Source organism: Hydra vulgaris, chromosome 01 (assembly GCF_038396675.1).
Source record: "Hydra vulgaris chromosome 01, alternate assembly HydraT2T_AEP".
Lineage (NCBI taxonomy): Eukaryota > Metazoa > Cnidaria > Hydrozoa > Anthoathecata > Hydridae > Hydra > Hydra vulgaris.
This window is the reverse complement of record NC_088920.1, coordinates 58,255,001-58,278,175: the sequence shown is the minus strand read 5'-3', so window position 1 is coordinate 58,278,175 and position 23,175 is coordinate 58,255,001. Positions and strand designations below refer to the sequence as shown.

Genomic DNA, 23,175 nt, shown 5'->3' with positions numbered 1-23,175 from the left:
CCTGTAAAATGAACAGTTTTGAGTCAGAGGCAGATACTGAAGAAAGTATTAAAACATAAAATAGTTTCAAGAATGCAATTGTCAAGAGAATATCTCTAAATCTGTGAGCGGTACCGAGTCCCTGTTTCAGTTTTGGATAGCCTTGAAGAAACGCTCAAAGATGACCTGCATCATCCAACTCAGAGAAACAAAAGGTTATCCCCACGAGATCAAGTTAAAATATTTTTACATTTTCTAGATAAATTTTATTATTTTTTAATGATAAATTGATTTTACCGGTTTAAATTTTTGTACTGAATAAGTAAGTTTCAAGGTGCTTATATAAATTTAATTTATTATTTCTGAAAAGGCTCCAAACATACTAACAATTTTAATGATTTTTTTTTAGTTTCTGTAAAACTAGTGCTTACCACTGGCGGGTTTTTGTGTGGTTGGAAATATTCTTCATTTGTATAATTCAAATACGCTCTTTTCCCAATAGTATTTGAAATAGTTTAAAAATTGACTTCTTAAATTTCGGGAACTGCATCATTCTTTCATGTTGAGCGAGATTTTCATGGTGTTGGAAGACACAAGCCATCGAGCAGTTCATACAGTTCTGGACTGTTTGTTTTATCGATGAGAGAAAGTTGTTCAATGTCCTGATCCTGTTGACAGCCCACCCAGTAAGTTCTACATTGTGGAACAGATTCTGAGTGTGTGTGGTTGCATTGACAGTAGTCACATACCAATCATCCCTCCATCAACAGATGAAGATGCATTCTTTAATCTCCACCAGCTCCATTCTTTGAATATTCTTTGTGTTTGTGGCCCAGATTTGTTTATTTATTACGTTTACGCTACTGGCCCTGGGCGATGGCATGATTCTAGGGTAAGTTTTAATTTTACTGAGTTTGTAATAAATAAAATAAACATCTGAATAAAAAACTAGTGTAGCATATTAAGTCATATTAAGACTTTCTTATCTAAATCTGGTCTGTCAAAATATCAAAAAATATTTTGTTTTAAAAAATGTTAAAACTTAAGAAAAAAATGTATACTCTACAAATATATTATATAATCTGCACAGCCTATTCACCTTTAGAATATTTAGTACAATAATAATTAGCTAGTCTGAAAAATTTTGATTGCTTTTTCAAACATTTTAGGTGTTACGTGAATCAACACTTTGGGATGTTTTTGAAGTTTTTCCAGGAGCAGTTATCTTCGGTGACCAAGGCTATCCCTGTAATAATGGGCTCATCACACTTTACAGTGACAACCAAACAGTTTCCAAGCGTCGGTTCAATGATGCATATCAAAAATCTAGAAATGTGATTGAGCGATGTTTTGGGATTTTGAAACATTTCAATTTCAGTGAAACTAAAATTTTGTGTTTTTTCCTAGTTTATTATATTCTGCTTCGAATAAAAAATTTTGTATTTACTTATATTGTACTGTTTAAATAAATGAGATATGCCGGAATTAAGGAATGTTGACATTTGTTTAATTTTTACCTGACACTAATGATAGTAACTTATATCGAAATAAATATAAAATATTCTCTAACCGTCAACTCATTAGCAGCTCTGAAATTTTGCAGATTTAATTAATGTCAAGTTAACTCATAGAACTTTATAATAAAATATAAAAAATTTTCAAGCAATTTTGCCGCGACAATTAAACTTTCAAACAAAGAATACGTTTCTATACTTGGAATTTTTTTAAAAAATAATTTGTTTCGTCTATGATTCTGACTGACAAAGATTATTCGGCTCGGAAGTGGTGGCTCAAGAATAATTTTTTTTATTTCGGCCTTAAATCGAGTTTTTTCTATCACATGGTGTTCAGCCCTATACTCAGTCTCTTCTTTTAGCATGTCCAGCGCCTGCTTTATCTTAATGTTTTTTATAATGCACCGTACTCGTTATCCGAAAAGATGTTAGTTGTTGATAAAGTCGATTATTTTGTAGAAAATTTTACCGATAGGTGTAACAAAAAATGGAGACTTTAATGTTTCATGGGGTTTAAAATTTCAAATGAATTAACTTTTGCTTGCTTTTAATAGTATCAATTAATGTTGAATATTTTAAAAATCACAAAGTTACACTAATATTTAGTGACTACTTGACAAAAACTAGCTAAATTAATATTTGGCTGGGTTCATAGGAATAAAGAGTAAAACATAGTTATGATAGAAGTTGAACAGTTCTTATAAATTAAACTTCTTAAAGAACATTTAATAGAGCTTGTCAAGATTACTGGTATATTCTGGGAAATTGATCTTGCAACAAAAGACTTTAGAACTGTTTCGACAGACATTTTAGAGACAGATTTAGGCTAGGGACTGGATTAAATGGCAAAACAATGTCAGAATTTGATGTATTTGATTCTTGCCCAATTGAGATATCTATAAATTAGAGAATTTGTTTAAAATTTAAATGAAAGCACTATAAATTTTATTTCACACAGATTATAATTATCAACCACAGCGCATCTACTACATAATTTAAACATCAATGTAATTTTTATTTAGGATATTTTTATCAATAACAGTTTTAACTAATTAAAATAAAGTTTTTAAATTCTCTAATAAACTTATGCGAAATTTTCTAATAGCAATGCAAAAATAAACCGAGTCTGGTTTGTCTACAAAGTCATTTGAAGTAATGTCTTCATTAAGATTGGCATCTCCGGTGAGTTTAATCGTCGAAACCTTCTTTCTAGCTCTTATGTCATCAAGTTAGACTGGGAGAATATGCGCTGATTCTTTTCCGATGATGTTCATCACAGTGCATTCATAGGCAGAAAGTTGGCTACCTTCAGCACCAGATTTCAAAAGTTTCTTGAACTTATCCACGGTTGATCTCCTCAGGAGATCAACCGTCAATTATCTCACTTTAGTTTTCATGTCATTATAGTATAGAAAAAATCTCCTTTTTATAGAATTACAAGATTGATAAATTATGCTTTTGGTTTTTTAGAAATATTTTTAAAATTATTCAACAAGGAAGAATTTATGCAAAAAGGAAGTCAACCCATACTTAAAACCCAGATATATTTTAAAATTTAAAAGTAAATGACACTACAAAGCAAATTACACTATCCTGTAACTATCCTTTTTCTTGACGGGTCTAAGAGAAAGTATAATTAATGTTCCAAACATACATAACCCGAAGAATCAGAATAGTATACCATTCATTCCATTCACTAATCTTATTTATGTTCCGGTAGCCATTGTATTATTATTGTTTATCCTTAGGTTTTTATCTTATTTATCTGTAGAGTAAATAAAACTATAGTTTTTAAATTATTTAAGAATTTAAAAAATAAATTTGTAGAAAAAACCAAAATATTAAAATGTTTTATCATTAAATAAATCATGTAAATTTATTTGAAAAATTAGTTATGAAAATAGGTCATTAATGTATTAGAAGTTTCCTTTTTTAATTTATAAGTGTCATTAAAGTGATATCTGGTTTTAAAGTTATTTTTCAAAATTAAATTAGCGCGCAATTTCAAATTGCTTCTTGCAAGATCTATTTTTAGATTTTATAAAAAAATGCCATGTACATAAAAACGTCATTGGTTTAAAGGACGCGTTAAATTTTACAAATTAACTACACAATTTTTAGTGTAGTTACACTATTTTCCGCGTCATTAGATTGTAAAGTTTGCAATATTGTAAAAGTTTTATAGGATAAGGCTCAGGTTGTAATAGCAGAGATAAAAACCAGGTTGTACAAAAAAAATACTTTTAAAATAATCTTTTTCTGCTTGTTTTTTTTCTTTGATTGTTTCATAACTTTTTTTAGATTTTTGAAATTCAGAGGAAAATTATTTTTTCATAAGTCTTGTAAATGATTTGCAACAGTCTCTGTAATAACCATTGTCACTAGGTATATTCAATAGGTAAAACAGCGTCCTCGATTTTGAGGCAATGTTTTTGTCGCTGTTTCAATACGAATTAACGTTTTTTAAATGTTTAGTCAGAAAATAATATTATTTTATTATTATTTCTTTTACAAATTACAAAAACTAATACCCTCAATGATACTGTTTTATCCAAACTTAGTTTTGTATGTTTATCACTGCACAGAGAAAAACTTATATTGTCAGTGTTGAGCTTTTCATTAAACACACCGAGTACTGAACTTGTACTGAACTCCGTGTATTAAACTTCGTGAGCGTGTACTAAACACCGCAAACGTGAACTAAACTCCATGTACTGAACTCCGTGTACTAAACTCCGGGAAGCATATTTTGAAACCCTATACAGGCTCAGAATAGGCAGAAAAAAGAGCAATCTGATTCGCTGATTTTGAAAGAGAGGCAAGTGCGATTTTGTTGAAAAATATAATGAAAATCAAAACAAACAGATTTTTGAAATAAATTTCAAAGTAATATGATATACTAAGTTTATCAATACAAGTCATGTGTTACTATCAACACAGGAAATTCATTTTATTTTAGTACTTTTCAGTGTATTTAAAGTGTATCAAAATCTATTTGTACAAGAGAATTTTCACTCGTAAAAATTTCAATAAAGTTTATCTTGGTGATGAAGATTTTATCTATTGTTAATTTAAGGAAACGAAAAAAAAAAATTGTGTTAAAGTAAATTCGAAAAAATCTACAAATTTGTTTCTCTTAAAATATGCTCTTGGCCTTAAAGCATTCTCAAATACATAGTTTATATAAGTATGTTGTACGAGACTAATAGTGAAGCACTTTTGCATACAAAGTGTATATGCAGTTTTACGTGACTACTGGTGAAGAACTTTATTTATAAACTGATATACACGTTTATTATAAAGAGTAGAAAATAAGAGTTTTTTGAAAAAGAAAATTTGTACTAATTGCAAAACTAGCTTACATGTTCCTTGTCAATATATGAGCTCTGAGGAGATTTTGTTTTCATGGTTTGTTTCAACCATAGTTTGGAGGAGGCTGATATATTTTTTTATTACGTAACTTTAATAAAACATTGTGTTAAATCATTAAAAACTTTTTTAAAATTTATAAAAATTTTGGCAGGCTGCATTAAGTTATAAAATATTTGAAAATTTAACAAAAGAAGTGATATTTATGTTTGTCTACAGAACAGTAATTTTTGTACAGTTACATATAAACACTGACATTAAAAGCAAGAAAAAGTATTGAAGTCAAATAAGTTAATCAAATAAAAGTGGATTATGGCATAAATAAAAGTGGATTATGGCAAATGATTGTGGCATTTTTTGTATTGCAGTAATTGAAAAAAAAAAGATTTAAAAAACTAAACTAAGTGGTTAAAATCAATCGTTTTAATGAAAAAAGAGTAATAAAGAAAAGAAAAGAAAATTATCAAAAAAAGAACAAAATAAGTTGTCATGCTATGAATATTTTTGCTATTACAAAATGTGTTTTGTAAGTATAAACTCTTGAAATATTTCACTTGAATTTGCATGTGTGCAACTTTGCAAGATTTCTAAATGTGTTTCTTATCAAATATAATGTCCGTGTTCTATAAAGAATGCTCGATACAAAGTTTATATGCAATTGCACCAGACTACTGGTAAAGTTCTTAAAATATGCAAAGTATAAATTTTAAGCTGAGGCAGAGGTTGTTCTAAGCTTGTTACTGCATCTTGATACCAACTTGTTAATTATAAACAGTTTAACATTTAAAATTTTGGAAAAAGCAAATTTTACAGATGTTTTGCCAAACTAGCTTACATGCTCCATATAAATCTACGAACCCTGAAGAAGTTACTGTTCAACCTAAATTTTGAGAAGGCTGATAAGGCGTACATCAATATTTTTCTTTATATATTATATAGGATGAAAATTGGATATTAATCTAATGGAAATAATTTGAATAATAAATTGGATAATAGTTAATTGGAAAACTTAACAAAAAAAGTGATATTTGTTTTTTCACTGAACATTAAAACTTTACTGAGTATTAAATTCATCAACATTAGCTTTTACATTTGAAGAAGCAAGTTTTCAAAAAAGTTGTTAATATTGCATCAAAATAAAACATAATGCATCTCTGTTTTTATATTAATAAACAAGAGATATTCACTGAAATTTGAAAAAAGAACACTTGTTTTTATTGGTTATATTAAAAATTACATAATAAAACTTTAAATAAAAATTGTAAATATGGAGTACATTTTATTTAAGATTTTTTTTCTAATTTTTTTAGAGCAGACATATTTTCTTTTTCTTCTGGAGTATATAATGTAAAATAAATTATTAGCATTATAAATATATAAAATTTATCAAAGTTTGCTGCTTTATTTAATATTAATTACCATCAGTTGCTATTAAAGGATACACATTTTATATTAATTATAGAATACAAAAACAAGTATTTTGTTCAGGTTAAAAGCTATATATCAACAAACATGTATTGAGTTTTGAAATTGAAATAAACAACAACATGAACCTGCATGTTTGCAATCTTTCTTGTTTCTACCTTTTTACACTTAGTTTTCACCACACTTAGGTGTGGTAAGTTGAGAGTTATTGCTTTTGGTAATCGGTTTCCTATATCAAAACACACTTGTGGACATTTTTTCTAATAGCTTACAATGCTTTGTGATCTTTTATTACTATACATTACCAAAGGATATCTAAATTTGCTCTTGCTTACAATTGCTTTTAATTTAAAAGTGTTGCAAATCATCTGGGCTAGCTATAACAACCAATAAACAATATTCTCAAATTTTTTTAGTGTTGTATATAATTTATATATGGGAGTAATAAGTGTAAAGTTCTAAAAAGAAATTAGGCTATTGTTTCAAAATACTTTTCTTGCTAAATGATTGGATAAATGGGAACTTAATTTGAAAAAAATTATACCAAGTTAATTATAGTCTATTGATATTAGTAGATAAATTTTAAAACTGTTTTAAAAAATCTATTGTATGAGAATCACAGCATAGTCAAGTTTCACCATCTGGTTTATAGTTTGTTACAACGGTTGTCTTTTTTATATCTTAGAATTATAAAAACAATTAGAAAAACAAACTAATTTTTTGAAATCTTTATTTTTAAGAAAAAATTCTAAAAATCACGGATGTTTTAAGTTGTGAGGGTTTGTATAAGTATATTTACTATATTGCACAAAATTGGATAGTAAAATCATAATTTATTTTGCTATTATTAATTGGTTTTTTATGAAATTACTCAAATTCACTTTTATTATTTAATACGTTTTTTGACATTAGTTTTGATTTAAACATACGCGCAAAAGCCTCTCTTTCAAAATCAGCGAATCAGATTGCGCATATCTCTGCCTATTCTGAGTCTGTATAGGGTTTCAAAATATGCCTCCGGGAACGTATACTAAACCCCGTAAACTAAACTCCGTGAACATGTACTAAACTTTGTGTAATGAACTCCGCGTACTTAACGTAGACAGGAAGGTAGCGGTTGAAAACAAAGTGATGTTAAAAACGAATTATTACACAACCTGGTTTTTATATTTGCTATTACAACGTTGCAGTAAATTAACTTTTTAATAATAAATTAAGACTTTATTAATAGTTTTATATTATTAATTTTACTACTTTAAATATATTTAAAGTGACATATACTGACTGAGATTGGCCAATTGTATTGTTCATACATCGACTGAGGGTTTTGGTTTGGACAATCTTTTTTTAAATTTTTAAATTTTTTAAATTTTTTAACTTTTTTCTCTCTTATTCTCAAAATTTTATCAAGTTATTGTCATTGCTTTTTTATTATTTTTAAAAATAATTTAGGAATCAAAACTCCTTTTAAACTCATTTATATTTTAATTTTCTGATAACAGTGATTTCTTAGACTATTTTGAAGAAAATTATAAGAAAGATATGCTTTATAATTTAATAATTTTAAGCTAGTAGTTTAAACAACTTGGGTGTCTGTTACTTGCCAAAGCCACCATGATCTGAAAAAAGATAGTTGGCCATTGTTTCTACTTGTTTTGGAAGAATGCGCGTAATGAATAAAGTATGTAAAATATTAGCTTAAATAAAATAACGTAGGCCACGTGGCAGCCACAAGCTCTAAGAATATTTCGTACTTTTATGCATCGAAGTTATATAATAATTAGGTATTAAATTATACATATACATATATATGTATATATATATATATATATATGTATATATATATATATATATATATATATATATATATATATATATATATATATATATATATATATATATATATATATATATATATATATATATATATATATATATATATATATATATATACAGGGTGTATACTTAATTTCTGACCCCCCACATGTTACAAACACAAGATTTTGAGTTGCTCTCTTAAATGCTACATTAGCCCTAAAAATACTATAGTATGTATTTTGGTGTAACTATACTTTCTGCACGTAAAACGCTCACTTCAGATAGGATATGACCTCAGAAAATGTTTATGGGAGCCATTTTGTCAACATACATAAAAATGATATTTTCATTCTCCTTGTCTTCCACGGCCTTTGGCATTATGACCATAGTTTTAGCACGATTTTTAAGTAAATTGTCCTTATTACTCCTTAATATGTGATCTTAGTTTGCCAATTAATAACACATTTTTTCACTGTTTATGACGTATTGCTACTCTTCGAAACCGGGGTCAGAAATTAAGTTTACACTTTTTTAATGTTTAGCATTTTGGCTACAAGAAATAATCAGCATTATTTTTATTTGCCTTATTTATATCAGTGATACTTGGTGTCTGTTTATGATTTACATTAATTACTCTGTGTGTATTTATATGTATTATATGATTATGTTACTAACATGTATTATATAACATGTGTTTTTTAGCAATTTACTCTGAAAATGAGTTATGATAAACAGTTACTTCGTCACCGAATTCAAGTTTTATGTAGTCAAGGATTAAGCATTAAAGAAATCACTAGACAGTGTAAAGTTTCTCGAAATACTGTAAGAAAGTGGGCAAGAAAACAAGAGGGTGACGTCACAGATGCTCAGCGACCTGGAAAGCCAACAAAGTTTTCACCAAGAACCAAGGACAAGGTCAGAAAGTGGGTCAAAGACAAAGTCGGAGTTGGAACGAGAACTGTAGCTAAGAAACTGAATTTTTCAGACAGTTACAAAGAAAGAGGAAAAACAATTGAAAGTGAAACCCATGTTGTCGCAGAAAAACATCACTGATCGCGTAAATTTTTGTACTCGTTTGCAAGAAGAGGGATTCGCAGATGACTCACCGGATGGTAAAGTGAAACGAGCTCACGTATTGTGGACTGATGAGAGTCCAATTGAATTATATCCGGCTCCAAACCGTCAAAATCAGTACAGCAACACCAGAGTCAATACCTTATGTTCGATGTCCGAAATTCGGTCTCAAGATTATGATAGCCGGCGGCATTTCTCGATATGGCAAAACTGATCTGGTTGTTGTTGAGCAAAATAAAACTGTTGATGGAAAATATTACCGTGATATTATTCTACCTGTGTACAAACGTGCAGCTGATGATAAGACCATCTTTCCTGTGAAAAATAAAGTTATTCTGATGCAAGATGGAGCAACTTGCCACACGGCAAGAGCAACAATGAATGTGATCAACAGAGACTTTCCAGCAGTGTGGACCGACTGGCCTGGCAACTCGCCCGACTTAAATGTCATCGAACATACTTGGTCAAGACTCCAGGACAGTGTTTTACACAATCCTCGACCTCGTAATCGTGAACAGTTGATCAGACGTGTTGAACAGGAGTGGGCTGTCATTACGCTAGAAGAGTGTTTTCGCCTAGTAGAAAGCCTGCCAAGGAGAATTACCCAATGCATAGAAAGAAATGGACAAAATACTGATTACTGACTGTTAATATATATTCTTTGTCTAAATAAATTGATATGACAGTAATAAAATGGTATGTGTTGAAATACCGTATTCTTAAACCGAGATATAGGGGGTCAGAAATTAAGTATACACTCTGTGTATATATATATATATATATATATATATATATATATATATATATATATATATATATATATATATATATATATATATATATATATATATATATATATATATATATATATATATATATATGTACACTACCGTCCGTAAGTTTGGACGCACCTTACAAAAATAAACAAAACGTGTTTTAACTTTTAAATAAATTAATTAAGAGTGTCTACATTGGTCTCATCATAAAGCACTGTGAGAATATAGTTAAAAGAGATATTTTTAAAAGAAATATATTCTTACATTATTAAATTTGTTACTATTTACAAAACAAAATAAACAGAAGCATTTTTAAGCGATATCCACTTGTATCGTAATATAAATAAATTTTTAAATTTATTTTTATTATGTTTATTCTCATTATTAATTAAACTTTTAAGATGAGTGTGTTATAAGATTTTTTTTTTTTCTGTTTTAAAAAGTTAATAAATCTATAGTTTTTGAAAATTAATGATTTGATTGATTTGGAACTATCATTTTTTGGTAAGAAATTTTTTTTAAATTTATTTCTCATTTTTTCAAATTAGTTCTTTTATTTTAGTATTCCTATAAGATTTGTTATTTAAGATGGCAAAAAGAGGGCAGATAAGTTTAGAAAAACGTATAGAAATTTGGACCCTTCATAATTTAGGCTTTTCTAATCGAGAAATTGGTCGACGCCTCAGCATTTCAGAGAGTTGTTTCCGTAAAACGATTAAAACAAAAGTAGAAACGGGGTCTTTCTGCGATCGTGAAAGAGTAGGGAGACCTCGTTCAACTACGAAAAAAGAGGATAAGTACATAGTAATTAATTCTTTACAAAATTGTAGACGCACAGCGCCAGATTTAGCAGCTGATTTTAATGAACATCACAAAAATAAGTACAACGACGGTAAAAAGGCGACTTCTTGAAGTAGGGTTTAGAGGTCGTGTAGCTGTTTATAAACCACGTCTTACAACCGTCCACAAACAAAAAAGATTAGTCTATGCCAAAAAATACAAGAACTGAACGGTAGAAGAGTGTAATAGAGGAATTTGGTCAGACGAATCAAATTTTGAGATTTTTGGGAATAAACGCCGATCTTTTTATCGTCGTCGAGTAAGAGAAAGAATGCTGGAGCAATGTACTATGCAAACAATTAAGCATTGACGTGGGAATATAATGGTTTGGGGTTGTTTTGGTAGTGGTCAAGTAGGATCATTCGCCAAAATTGACGGGAAAATGACAAAAGAAGTCTATTTAAAGATTTTGAAAGAACACGTTTTAGTCTGTGAAATCGAATTAATTGGCGAACGATTTGTGTTCCAACAAGATAACGATCCTAAACACACTGCTAAATTGGTTAAGCAATATTTAAATGAAAAACAAAAGGAAGGATTGTTGAAGGTCATGAAATGGCCACCGCAGATTCCTGATTATAACCCAATTAAGTTATTGTGGAATCATTTAGATTGAGAAGTCCGAAAAACTCCACCAAGGGGTAAAAAATGATCTTTAGGAGGCAATCGAAAACATATGGAAAAATATTGATGAGGAATATTTAAAAAAATTGATTGATCGCATGACACGTATCTGCCAAGCGATAGTCAAAGCTAAAGGTGGCCATTTTGACGAAAAGATGATTTAAATAAAAACATTTTATTTTAGTTATAATTTTTGATACTATTATTTTTTTTAAACTAATAAAAGAACATAAAGTTATCGATTTGTTTTATTAAAGTCACAAATCAAAACACATTTTTCTCTTAATATCTGTAGTTGTGATAGGTGCGTCCAAACGGGACGGGACGGGAGTATACATAAATTACTCACTTCTAAGAGCTCGTGGTCTGGCGATTACGAGCTCTTAGAATATTTCGTAATAACTTTTATGTTTTAAAGTTATTTAATAATTAGGTATTAAAATTATATATATATATATATATATATATATATATATATATATATATATATATATATATATATATATATATATATATATATATTTATACACATATATTAGGGTGTCCCAAAAAACAACATTTTTGAAAGTAATCTGCTCCCACCCCTAAATGTGTTCTATCTAATACAAAAACATTAGATTTAAAATTTTTTTGAATAAAAAATATTTTAAGGGGTCCCTTTAGACCCTCGAATATTTAATGAGCCCCTAAAAAATATGTCAGCCTGGTACTCAAATGAAGTAAAATCATATAAAAATTTCAAAAATAATATTCATTTCGGAAAAAATTGTTATTTTTGGTTTTATTACATAGAAAATTACGTTTATTAATAAAAATTGAAAAAATGCATTTTTTTTATTTTTGATAATTTTAATAAATAAGTTAAAATTATATATATATATATATATATATATATATATATATATATATATATATATATATATATATATATATATATATATATATAAATTAGCAGAATAACACTTATCTTACTTTGGCTTCTACTGTTAATTTCTCCTTCAACAGGATCATGAGGAAGAAAGTCTAAATTTCAAAAAATCCAAATTATAGATAAAAATTTTACAGGAAATTATAAATTGATATAATTAATTTTTTTTTTTATCTGTATTTTTATGTAAACAGGAAGTTGCTACATTAACTACATAGCTACTACATAGCATTAACTACATATACTACTTTATGAATTATAGTGTTTTTGTTCAAAGTTAATTTTTTTTCTTCTTTTACATACTGTTTATCAGGGTTTCTTTGCGAGGAAACAATCAATTTGTTAATAACATTTTTAGATAAGCATTTTCAATTTATTGGTCAGTTTTTATTTTGCAATTACAAATATAATTATGTTTTTACTTTTAGATTTCCTTTTTAATCAATTGATGTAGTAGTGGCCAACTTTCAATATTTTTTTTACAGCTGTCTTACTTAGATAATAACTTACTTTAATACTATACCTATTATAAATTTTGTAAAAATTATAAAAAAGTTTTTCCTTCATTTGTTAAAACTTAAATTGAATTAAATTTTTGCTGTACTTGAACCAAATTATGTTTCCATTCGGTTCAACTATATATAAACTATATATTTCTCTAATTTTTTTTTATTAATAACAATCACACATAAACTATTTGAATTATAAATATACGCATAATTTAAATTCGAATAATTATAAAATTAAATTTGAATAATTATAGTTAGAATAGTTAGTTTACCTAGAATCGGTGAAATAACTTTTTAAATAGCCAAATAGCATTGTTTTGACGTCTCTTGCATGTTAGTAAAGATTATGAAGATGCATCACCTATGTTTGTATATTTCATTAGTGTCCAGGAGCACATAAGATAATAGTTTTGGTGCAGCAAAGTAGTCACGTTATCAACTTTGTTTTATATTCTATTTTTTCTGTTATCAAAATAATATAATAATAATAATAATATAAGGCACAAGTTTAGTTCAGTAAAGAAGTATACAACTTTTATTGTTAAAGCGATTATATTGGAGAGATCTAGAAATAGGTTGCTGAGGAGGATATATATGAGGGAGATAAGTTGCTGCATGCGTTCTTAATATGTTTTTATATTTAAACTGTTTTAATAAAACGCGTTTTATTGAGAGGACTAAATTCTAAGTTATTTTTCATCAAAATTTTACTATTATAAAAAAGTAATTAGGTAAATTTGTTATTAAAAATGACAAAAAAAACTGCTGATACTCTAATAATATTACTAAGATGTTAATTGTTATTAATGCAATATGTAGCAAAAAATAATGTCATGTATAAGTTTTTTAAAAATAGTACATAACAATCTGATTGCTGTCTGCATAAACTTCGTGAAAAATTTTTGTTGTGACGTTGTGATAAGAATAAAGCATTAACAAATGCCTTTTTTAGCTTTTCTAAATATAGTTAAGCCATTCCTCATGTCTTGTCTAGTCAATTACATAGAAGTACCGTTTAGTATTATAAAAAAACAATTTTTTTATTTGCGTACCTAGATTTTGAAATTCAGTCTGGATACACAGCTATTAAAGCATCACCAAATTATTCAAGAGATTTTGTTACATCAGAAATGTCTCTGCACATTTGGACTAATGTCTTATATATTATGAATTATATAATTATATATTATATAAATTACATATGTTAATAAATTACACATGTAATAGACATCAGAAAGAGGAAAATTTCAATAATGAATATTTGCAGTGAAATTAGTTTTTCTCACATGCAAACCCTATTATTTATATAAAGAATTTTAATATAAAATCTTAAAGAGATAGTCAAGAATTAAAAATAAATAAAGATAAAAAACCTCAAATTTTTAACAAATGTCAGTTTCCTTATTACTTTTTATTGATATCTATTTTTTATAATTTTATTGGAATTCATCAACGAATGATAAGAAATTTTATAGAAACGAATTATAGAATTATATATATATATATATCTTATGACAATATATTACATAATATCATAATATTTGATTTTATTTTAAAAGTATTACTTTTAAAATAAAAACTTACTTTAAGTAAATATTTTTTGAGGATCTCTAATCATTTATACTTTATATTATAAAGCATATTTGGGATCCTCAAAAAACATTTACTTACTTTTAAAATAAAATCAAACATTATGATTTGTAATATATTGTCATAAGTTATACTATATTATATAGATTATACTTTCATAGGTTATACTATTTAATTATGAGTATTGTCGTAGGTTATAACATTCAGCAAATGCTATATTTCAACGAGTTATAACCTATAACTTGTTAATTTTATACTAATAGTGTGATTTAAGGATCTCAAATTAATTATACTTTATATTATTTATTTTATATTTGTTTCATTTATAGTATAAGTAAATGATATACGTATAATTATATTTAAGTATTTATATAATATATATATTAATAAATATAATATTATTATGATATATATAGATATATATTTATATCATAATTGTATATATACATAAATATAATGTTAAATATTATATATATATATATATATATATATATATATATATATATATATATATATATATATATATATATATATATATATATATATATATATATATATATATATATATATATATATATATTATATATATATATATATATATATATATATATATATATATATATATATATATATATATATATATATATATATATATATATATATATATATATATATATATATATATATATATATATATATATATATATATATATATATATATATATATATATATATATATATATATACAGTATGGTGCAAAACTGAACCAGAATGCATAATATTTTTATTTTCTTATAAAGAATTTAGCATTTTGAGAATTAATATTGCTGGTAGGAATTATTATTAAAAAAACAATTTTTAATTAAGTATTTATTGAAGAAAAATATTTACTTACAAAATAATAAATGAAAAACATGGTGAATCAATTTGGCACTACGCGAAAAAAACTGTCAATTTTTGTTAATTTTGTCAATTTTAAATATTTTGTCCATAATCCTTTAGCTTTTTTAACTGCTGCTAATCTTCTATTTGTGCTCTTTACAAGATTTTCGCAAAGGTTTAACGAAATATTTTCCCACTGTTCTTGAACTCGTTCATATAACACATTAATGGATGATGGAGAGTCAGAATAGTAATTAACGAGCGCTTTTTTTAATTGTGACCACAAATTTTTTATTGGGTTCAAACCAGGACTTTGTGCTGGCCATTCTAGCACTTGAAAGTCCTGCGAAGCTAACCAATTCTTAACCATTTTAGCAGTGTGCTTTGGGTCATTGTCCTGTTGAAAGATGACCTCATTTATTGGGTAAGGCATATTTTCAACAGTTTCCAATAATTCGTGCTGTAAAATATCAAGATACATTTTCTTATTCATGTTTCCAACTATTCTTCGAATTGGTCCCAATCCATAAGCCTCATACACCCCCATAGTTTAATATTGCCTCCCCCATGTTTTACTGTCTGAATAAAATCTTTTGGGGTTAATGGTTCACCTTCTCTTTTCCAGCTCCATTGGCGGCCATCAGTAGTATACCGATTAATTTTAGTTTCATCTAACCAAATAACTTTCATCCAATCATCTTCGGTAAAGTTTTCATATTTTTTTACAAAGTTTAATCTTGCTTTGATATTTTTTTTACTAAGTAATGGTTTTTTTTCTTTTCAATTACTCAAAATTTACTTTTTTTTAGATCTTGCTGCACTGTCCACCTGCTCACATTTTTTCCTATATCACGTTGCAAAAGTTTAGCTGCATGAGATGTCGATTTTGCCTCTCCAGTAGTCAAATATCTAATTACTCTTCTACTGTCTACTGCACTCAACTTCTTTGGTCGACCGCCAACATTTTTTTTTAGAATATGTCCACATTTTTTTCTAATTTGTTGCACAGTACTTTGACTAACTTTTAATTTAGAAGCAAATCAAAAACAATAAATTTAAACAATAAAATTTATGAAAATAGAAAATTATTTTAGATATAAATATAGTCAATTGATTTGCACACAAAATTATTAAATTAATTTGAGAAAAATGCTAAAGATATTGCCTTCATCAAGTATGGTGCAAAACTGAGTCAAAAGATGTTTGTCACTAGATAAAAATACTTGTGCATTGGGGTAAAAGGAGGAGGCGTAAAAAGTCGTAAAATTTAGCACTTTACTACTGTAATAATCCCGACAGCGCTAAACAAAATATACCATAGTTTTGTATTTTTTTAAAAACTCTGGTTCAGTTTTGCACCATGCTGTATATATATATATATATATATATATATATATATATATATATATATATATATATATATATATATATATATATATATATATATATATACATATATATATATATATATATATATATATATATATATATATATATATATATATATATATATATATATATATATATATATATATATATATATATATATATATATATATATGTATCTATATATATATATATCTATATATATATATATATAACGTCAATAACTTATTTATAAATAAAAAAAACAAACTACTATTATTTTTTTTTTTAAATAAAGCATTTATCTTTTAATAAAAATATATTATTTTTCATATGAAAAAACACCACCATCTGCAATTGATCTCAATTTTGCTCTGACACCTTTCATATGCGACTATAAAAAGTTTAAATCAATTACTTGTAGTTTTAGTTTAATGCGATCAATCAAAACTTGCTCTGTTGAAGCTTGCCAATCTCCCTCGTAAACCTTCTATGCCAAATGTCCCCAAAAATTTTCAATTGGTCGTGCTTGAGGCACATTTGGGGGATTGGATTCTTTATCAAGGTAATAGACATATTGGTCCATCCAATTTAGAGAATCTTTAGAATAATGAGAACTTGCTAAATCTGGCCAGAATAAATAGTTAAAGTCTCCATGATATTTGTGAATAAATGGAAGAAGTCGTTTTTCTAAACATTCATTAATATAGATTGATGAATTGATCGCTACAGCCTTGGAAGTGCGGAACAATGGCTCGGACATACCACGGTCAGATATGGCTATCCACATTGATAATTTTTTTGGAAATTTCTCTTTTCCTATAAAACGAACACTTTCTGGGCATGTCTTTTTGTTGCTTGTGTAGTATCCAGAATTTCCAGGCATGTTGTCTCCTGCAAAACAAAAGTATTTTTCGTCATCGATGACTAGAAGCGATTTTGTGTTATAGAGTTGGTTGACTAGTTTCCTGCTTTTTTTCTTTGCCTTTATTTGTTGTTCTATAGTGTATTTTGGAGTCTTTTCACGTTTTCTATATTTAATATTCATTTTTTTTTAACTGACGACCAATTGTCGATTGATTTACACCAAATTTAATACCTATTTTTCTCTGATTGACCCCTTTTCGATTGTTGACAAGTCACGTTAATTCGGCTTTCTTTTCTCTCGTACAGGATGTCGGACGACCAGGGTGCTTTCTATTAGAAAACGATTGAACAGTTTCAAGTCTTTTTAGGTTATCATATATTGTACTTCGAGCAAATCCTTCCTTTTCAAAATGATTTAGGATTTTTTTTTTATATATTAGGTTTATTTACAAAAAACATTTTTAGTCGCTTTCGAAAAGATTCTCGTTCATCTGCATTTAACCTCATTTTAAATAATTGTGTTTCAAATAATAAAGTTTATATTTTATAGAACGTTTATGCCTACGCATAAAACCACAAAAACTAATTATGATGCTCAAATAATGAAATTAGGATTTGTCCAATAACTTCTGCATCACCCGTTATATATATATATATATATATATATATATATATATATATATATATATATATATATATATATATATATATATATATATATATGTATGTATCATTTACTTATATAAATGGGTAAATCTGCAGTTAAGCGGCAAAAAATAATTTTATTTTTTGGCTTGTTGTGAGACTTGCTCAAATGGTGACTTTTTAATATAAACATAAGGAATATTTTAATACCCTTTTTACTTTTTTTATTTTTTAATTGACTATCTGCCCCAATAAAACCCTTAGTCGATGTTGCGGCACTTCCTTGTAGCAGCAGGCTATAAGATAGTCGATGTAGCAGCATTCCCTTGTTGTTAAAACAAATTCCTTGCATAATCAACAGTAAGTAAATTAATAGATAATTATTTTGTGGTAATTAAATGGATCACTTCTAAACATCTTGTTTTAAATTTAACAGTTGCAGTTCAAAAACATGACAAAGGAGCATGTAATACAGATGTCAAGAGGTCCATAATGCGATGGCTAATGCAAACTCCTGACAGAAATGGTGGTTGTGCAAAACGTGCCTTAAAAGTGTAAGCTAAAAATACTTGATGGTTTTTTTTATTTATTCTTACTTTTCTTTGATATTTTATATATTTCACTTGAAATATAATGTTTTTATTGTTACAATGTTTTTATTGTATTAGTCAAGCATTACAGAGTATTAGATTTGATTGTTTATACTCATTTTTACAGTTTATTTTATGTTTTATTCCTTCGTTTACTTTACTTATTTTTATTTATTTTGATTACAATTTCATACTAATTTTAAGAGTTTGACCTGACATTCATTTTGCGTGATTTGGTTTAAATCATATGTTGATTAAACATTTCTTTTTAATTATGCCAATAAATGAAGAATCATAATTGTTCTCATTATCATTATAATCATTTGTTCAGTTTTTTTAAATATTCTTACATACATAAAAAGCAATGTGATTGAGTTAATTGTTAGAATTAAATTGAATAATGATGTTAGCTTAATGTAATCACGAATGATAAAAACTAATAATGAAAAAAGGGAAAATGAAGATAACACAATATTGTGAGTAAATTAGTTTTTTAATCTATAGATAAGTTATAACAAATAAATTATAACAAATAAATATATTTTTTATTAGAAATTAGGTGCAAAACTGTTTAAATGACTTTTAAATCATCTGGCACATCATCAAGAGAAAAAGATTGCAGTAAAATTGGAGGTCGAGTAGTATCAAGCGTTAGCACATGAAGACATCAAATAGTATTGATGATCTTTCTTTATGCTTTTGCTTTATTCCTTTGCAAGTTAAATGTGTTTAATGTATTGAAATCTTTTATTGAAATACAGAATATTTATAGTAACATTTGCGTAGATTGTCGTGTAAGAAAGGTGGCTTCATTTCAAGTCGCCATGATAACATAAGAAATTTGTTCACTACATTGCTTAAAAGAGTGTGCGTAAATGCTCAATCCGACCCTAACCTCATATCTCTTGATAATGAGATTTTTCATTTCCATACCGCAAATAAAAGTAACCAAGCTCGTTTGGATATTAAAGCAAATGATTTTTTGTCAAAATGGAAAAACAGCATTTTTTGACGTAAGAGTTACGCATGTCAATTCCGTGAGCAACAAAAATCTGGATATGGTTGCTATATTCAGAAAACATAAAAAGGAAAAAAAAGGAGAATATGGCGAACGAGTTTGTGAAATTGAACATGGCAGTTTGACACCACTAGTGTTTGTTACAAATGGAGGTATGGGTAAAGAATGTCATAAGTTTGTTAGAAGAATAGCCGAGAAACTATCGGAAAAGCAAAACGAAAAATGTTCAATTGTTATGACGTGGTTAAAAACGAAGTTATCTTTCGAGATATTTCGCTCAACTATCCTTTGTTTAAGAGGTTCAAGAACACCGTGGACTAGAAAAAATGATCTTGAGTTTGTGTAGACCATAACGTGTTTATAGTTTTAAAATAATTGGAATATGTTTTTATAATTTTTATATGTAGTATTTCATTGAGAGTATTTTTTCGATAATAACACGATTATTTAATGTTATTAGATTCTCATTTAATCTTATTACTAACTTTAATAGTTTATTTTATAACTACTTTACTTTTAACTATTTTGGTTTCAATTTTTTACTTATTTTACGATTTCTTCACTTTTGGCTATTTTCGGATGACTCGGTTGTAATTGCTAAATCTATCAGCTGGACAGGAAAAAATTATGGATATTGAAAAGTACCAAACGTTAGCTGATGCAAGCATCAAATTAAAAGTTTGAAGTTTAACCGTTTGCTAACCTTAAACTTTTATATGTATTGTATTGCAAGGCAATTTTATTTAAATAAAAATATTTGATAATATAAAACTTATTGCTAAAATGACTGTATATTTATAATTTAAAATATCCTACATTCCATTATACCACCTATGCGACTTTTTCAGGTAGGCAAACATTACCCCGGTTCACCTTTTTCTTCCTGACTTGTTTTACTTTAAAATTTTTAAGATAAAATCTTGCATTAATCTCCCAGAAGTCTCTGAGTTAGAATCTCACGTTTATCAAAGTATTAGTTATTTATAAAAATAGCAATAAATGTTAAAAACAAACAAAATGAACCAAAAGTAGCATAAAAAAAGCAATGGCAAAGCATCGGCTAAACGCCGTTCGAAAAACGGCTGCCATGCATGGACTATGTCTTAAACGGTGAGCAAGACTCGGATTGGACCATGCCTGTTTGCCGATAGTGGGCCAGTAATGACGCCGATGGTGGACCATGCATAGGCTAAGTATGGCGAGTTTGCTGGGTATAGTGTTAACTTTTTGGAGAGGTAGATTTTTGTTAAAATGAAGTTTATTAAAAAGAATATCTCAGTTGCAGCTGTCAAAAGCTGCAATAACGACAACAATTGGCCAATTGTTGTCGTTAAATGCTTAACTGTTTCGCTTACAACAAGTTCAGTATTGAGGGTTGAGCTCTTATTATTAAAACCAAATTGAAATTGATGAGTTTCTTTTATTTCCGGGCATATGAGTAAGATAAGGTATTCTAAGAGTTTCGTAAATATTGGAATAATGCCAATACCGCGGTAAGTGATTTTTTATAGGATTTAACTAAAGGTATGATAGCTGACGTTGACATTGATGTAAGGGTCCACCCGTGATTAATTGAAAACTGAAATAACTTTCTTAACGGTTGTGTTAGTGCGTCACATTGGGCATGTTTTAAATGTTCTGCAGAGATTTAGTAATGATCCTTGCATTTATTTGATTTTAGACAAGAAGTAACTGTTTTAATATTTTCATCAGTAATTATCAGCTCTCATCAGGATTTTTGCAAGGTGGAATTCGAAGATAAGTAAATCCATCAGTTATTCTCTCAGGGTTTAACCGTTTTTTAAAAATAGTAGCAAACTCTGCGATGATGGATTTCTTATTCTATTTTTGAAGTGTAACATATTAATAAAATTGTTTTAAAAAATAATACTCAAGACGTAAAAACTTTATTTAGATCGGATTGTCCGATTGCTAATAAATCATAAAAAAGTGACTACCACTAAGTTTGATTGGTGAGCATTTAATAGGAATTTCATACCTTCCAAACTGATGCAAAGTGGGCTGACTTGTTTAAAAATGGCAAAACTATTTATGGTTTAAATATAGACATATGATACATGTTTATAGAGATTTTTGGAGCCAAGCATTTTATTTTTTGGCTCCATTTTAATTTTGGAAAAGTCTTTGACTTTTCCCTGACTCCTTCATATTCTGGATACCTTAGCAACACAGCTGCAAAGCATTTTTATCATAAGATCATAATTTGTTTGAGGCCTGGAAAATTTCATTGTTTAGTGCTCTCTGTTTAGGGTGTATGAAATGAATAAAAATTACTAGTTTTTGGGCCCTTATTTAATTTTCTTCATGAAAATTTTGCTCAACTCAAAAATTCTTTAAAATATAAAATTAAAAATTTGAAAACGATCTTAACTCTATGGGTTTATAAATACAATTAATAAAATTTGAATTAATTGTAGCTATGTAGTTTAATTGTCCTTAGCAACCAAATATAAATCAACTAGCTTTCATACAATTAGAGCTATTGAATACTTTTTAAAGTATATGTAAGAATACAAGCAAATATGTATATTCACAAAAACATTTATGCATGTTATGTATACATAACATGCATTATTTTATTATATAAATAAGTACTAATAAATTAAACAACATTTTGAATACCAATTAAAATCAAAACTATGCAATTGCAATTTGTAGTTAGTCAAAAATTGGAACCTCTTTTAGTACATCAAGAACGCCAATTAGAAGAGCTTTGCTCTTCCGATTGTATGATTTTCTCAAACTACAAACAACAAAGAGTCAGAAGAACACATTAGTCGCTTTGATAAGTCTTTATTTGTTTTGACCACGAACACTTTCTGGAAAGTGATTCATGAAATTTCTTAAAGTTTTTTATTTCGAGTTTCTTGTGTCTCTTCAGTGAGCATGCCATTAGACAAAGTCATTCTCTCTATAAATTTCCAACCATTAATAAGAATGCGATGCAAACACTGTGACATGATACCAGGGATACAGATTTACATACTTTTCAACTGTTTTGTAGCGGTGTTCTCTAAATAGTGCAGAGTCAATTAGAAAGGGGGAGAGTCAATTAGAAAGATTACAATGTACACAAAAATAACATGTAGCATTTTTATCATACTGACATCCAGTTCAAGAATTTGAGCAAACTTTTCCGCATTCTAAAAAAATCTTCCATCAGTGTTTCAATTATTTGATGACCCAGAGCCACCAGGCATATCAATTACCAGTCGAACTTCATCATGAAACCTCATTTGAATTTTCTTTTTGTGTCCTTGGATAATTTTCTTTTCAAATGGTGTACCTGTAGACCATTTTTTCGCTGCTTTATAACTAATTTATAACTAATATTTAAGAAG

At 27.5% G+C, this 23,175-nt stretch overlaps 1 protein-coding gene and 1 long non-coding RNA gene across 2 annotated transcripts; one reads left to right on the top strand and one right to left on the bottom strand.

Moving 5' to 3' along the window:
* On the top strand, positions 1–1,448 carry LOC136074913 (uncharacterized). The gene is made up of 3 exons (XR_010635553.1): positions 1–194; positions 389–871; positions 1,149–1,448. It is a non-coding gene; the product is annotated as an uncharacterized LOC136074913 (long non-coding RNA).
* A 15,735-nt stretch (positions 1,449–17,183) lies between these two features.
* LOC136074578 (uncharacterized) lies at positions 17,184–17,741 on the bottom strand. The gene has a single exon (XM_065786914.1). The coding sequence runs from the start codon at positions 17,739–17,741 to the stop codon at positions 17,184–17,186; it is 558 nt and encodes a 185-aa protein (XP_065642986.1).
* Positions 17,742–23,175: the final 5,434 nt, after the last annotated feature.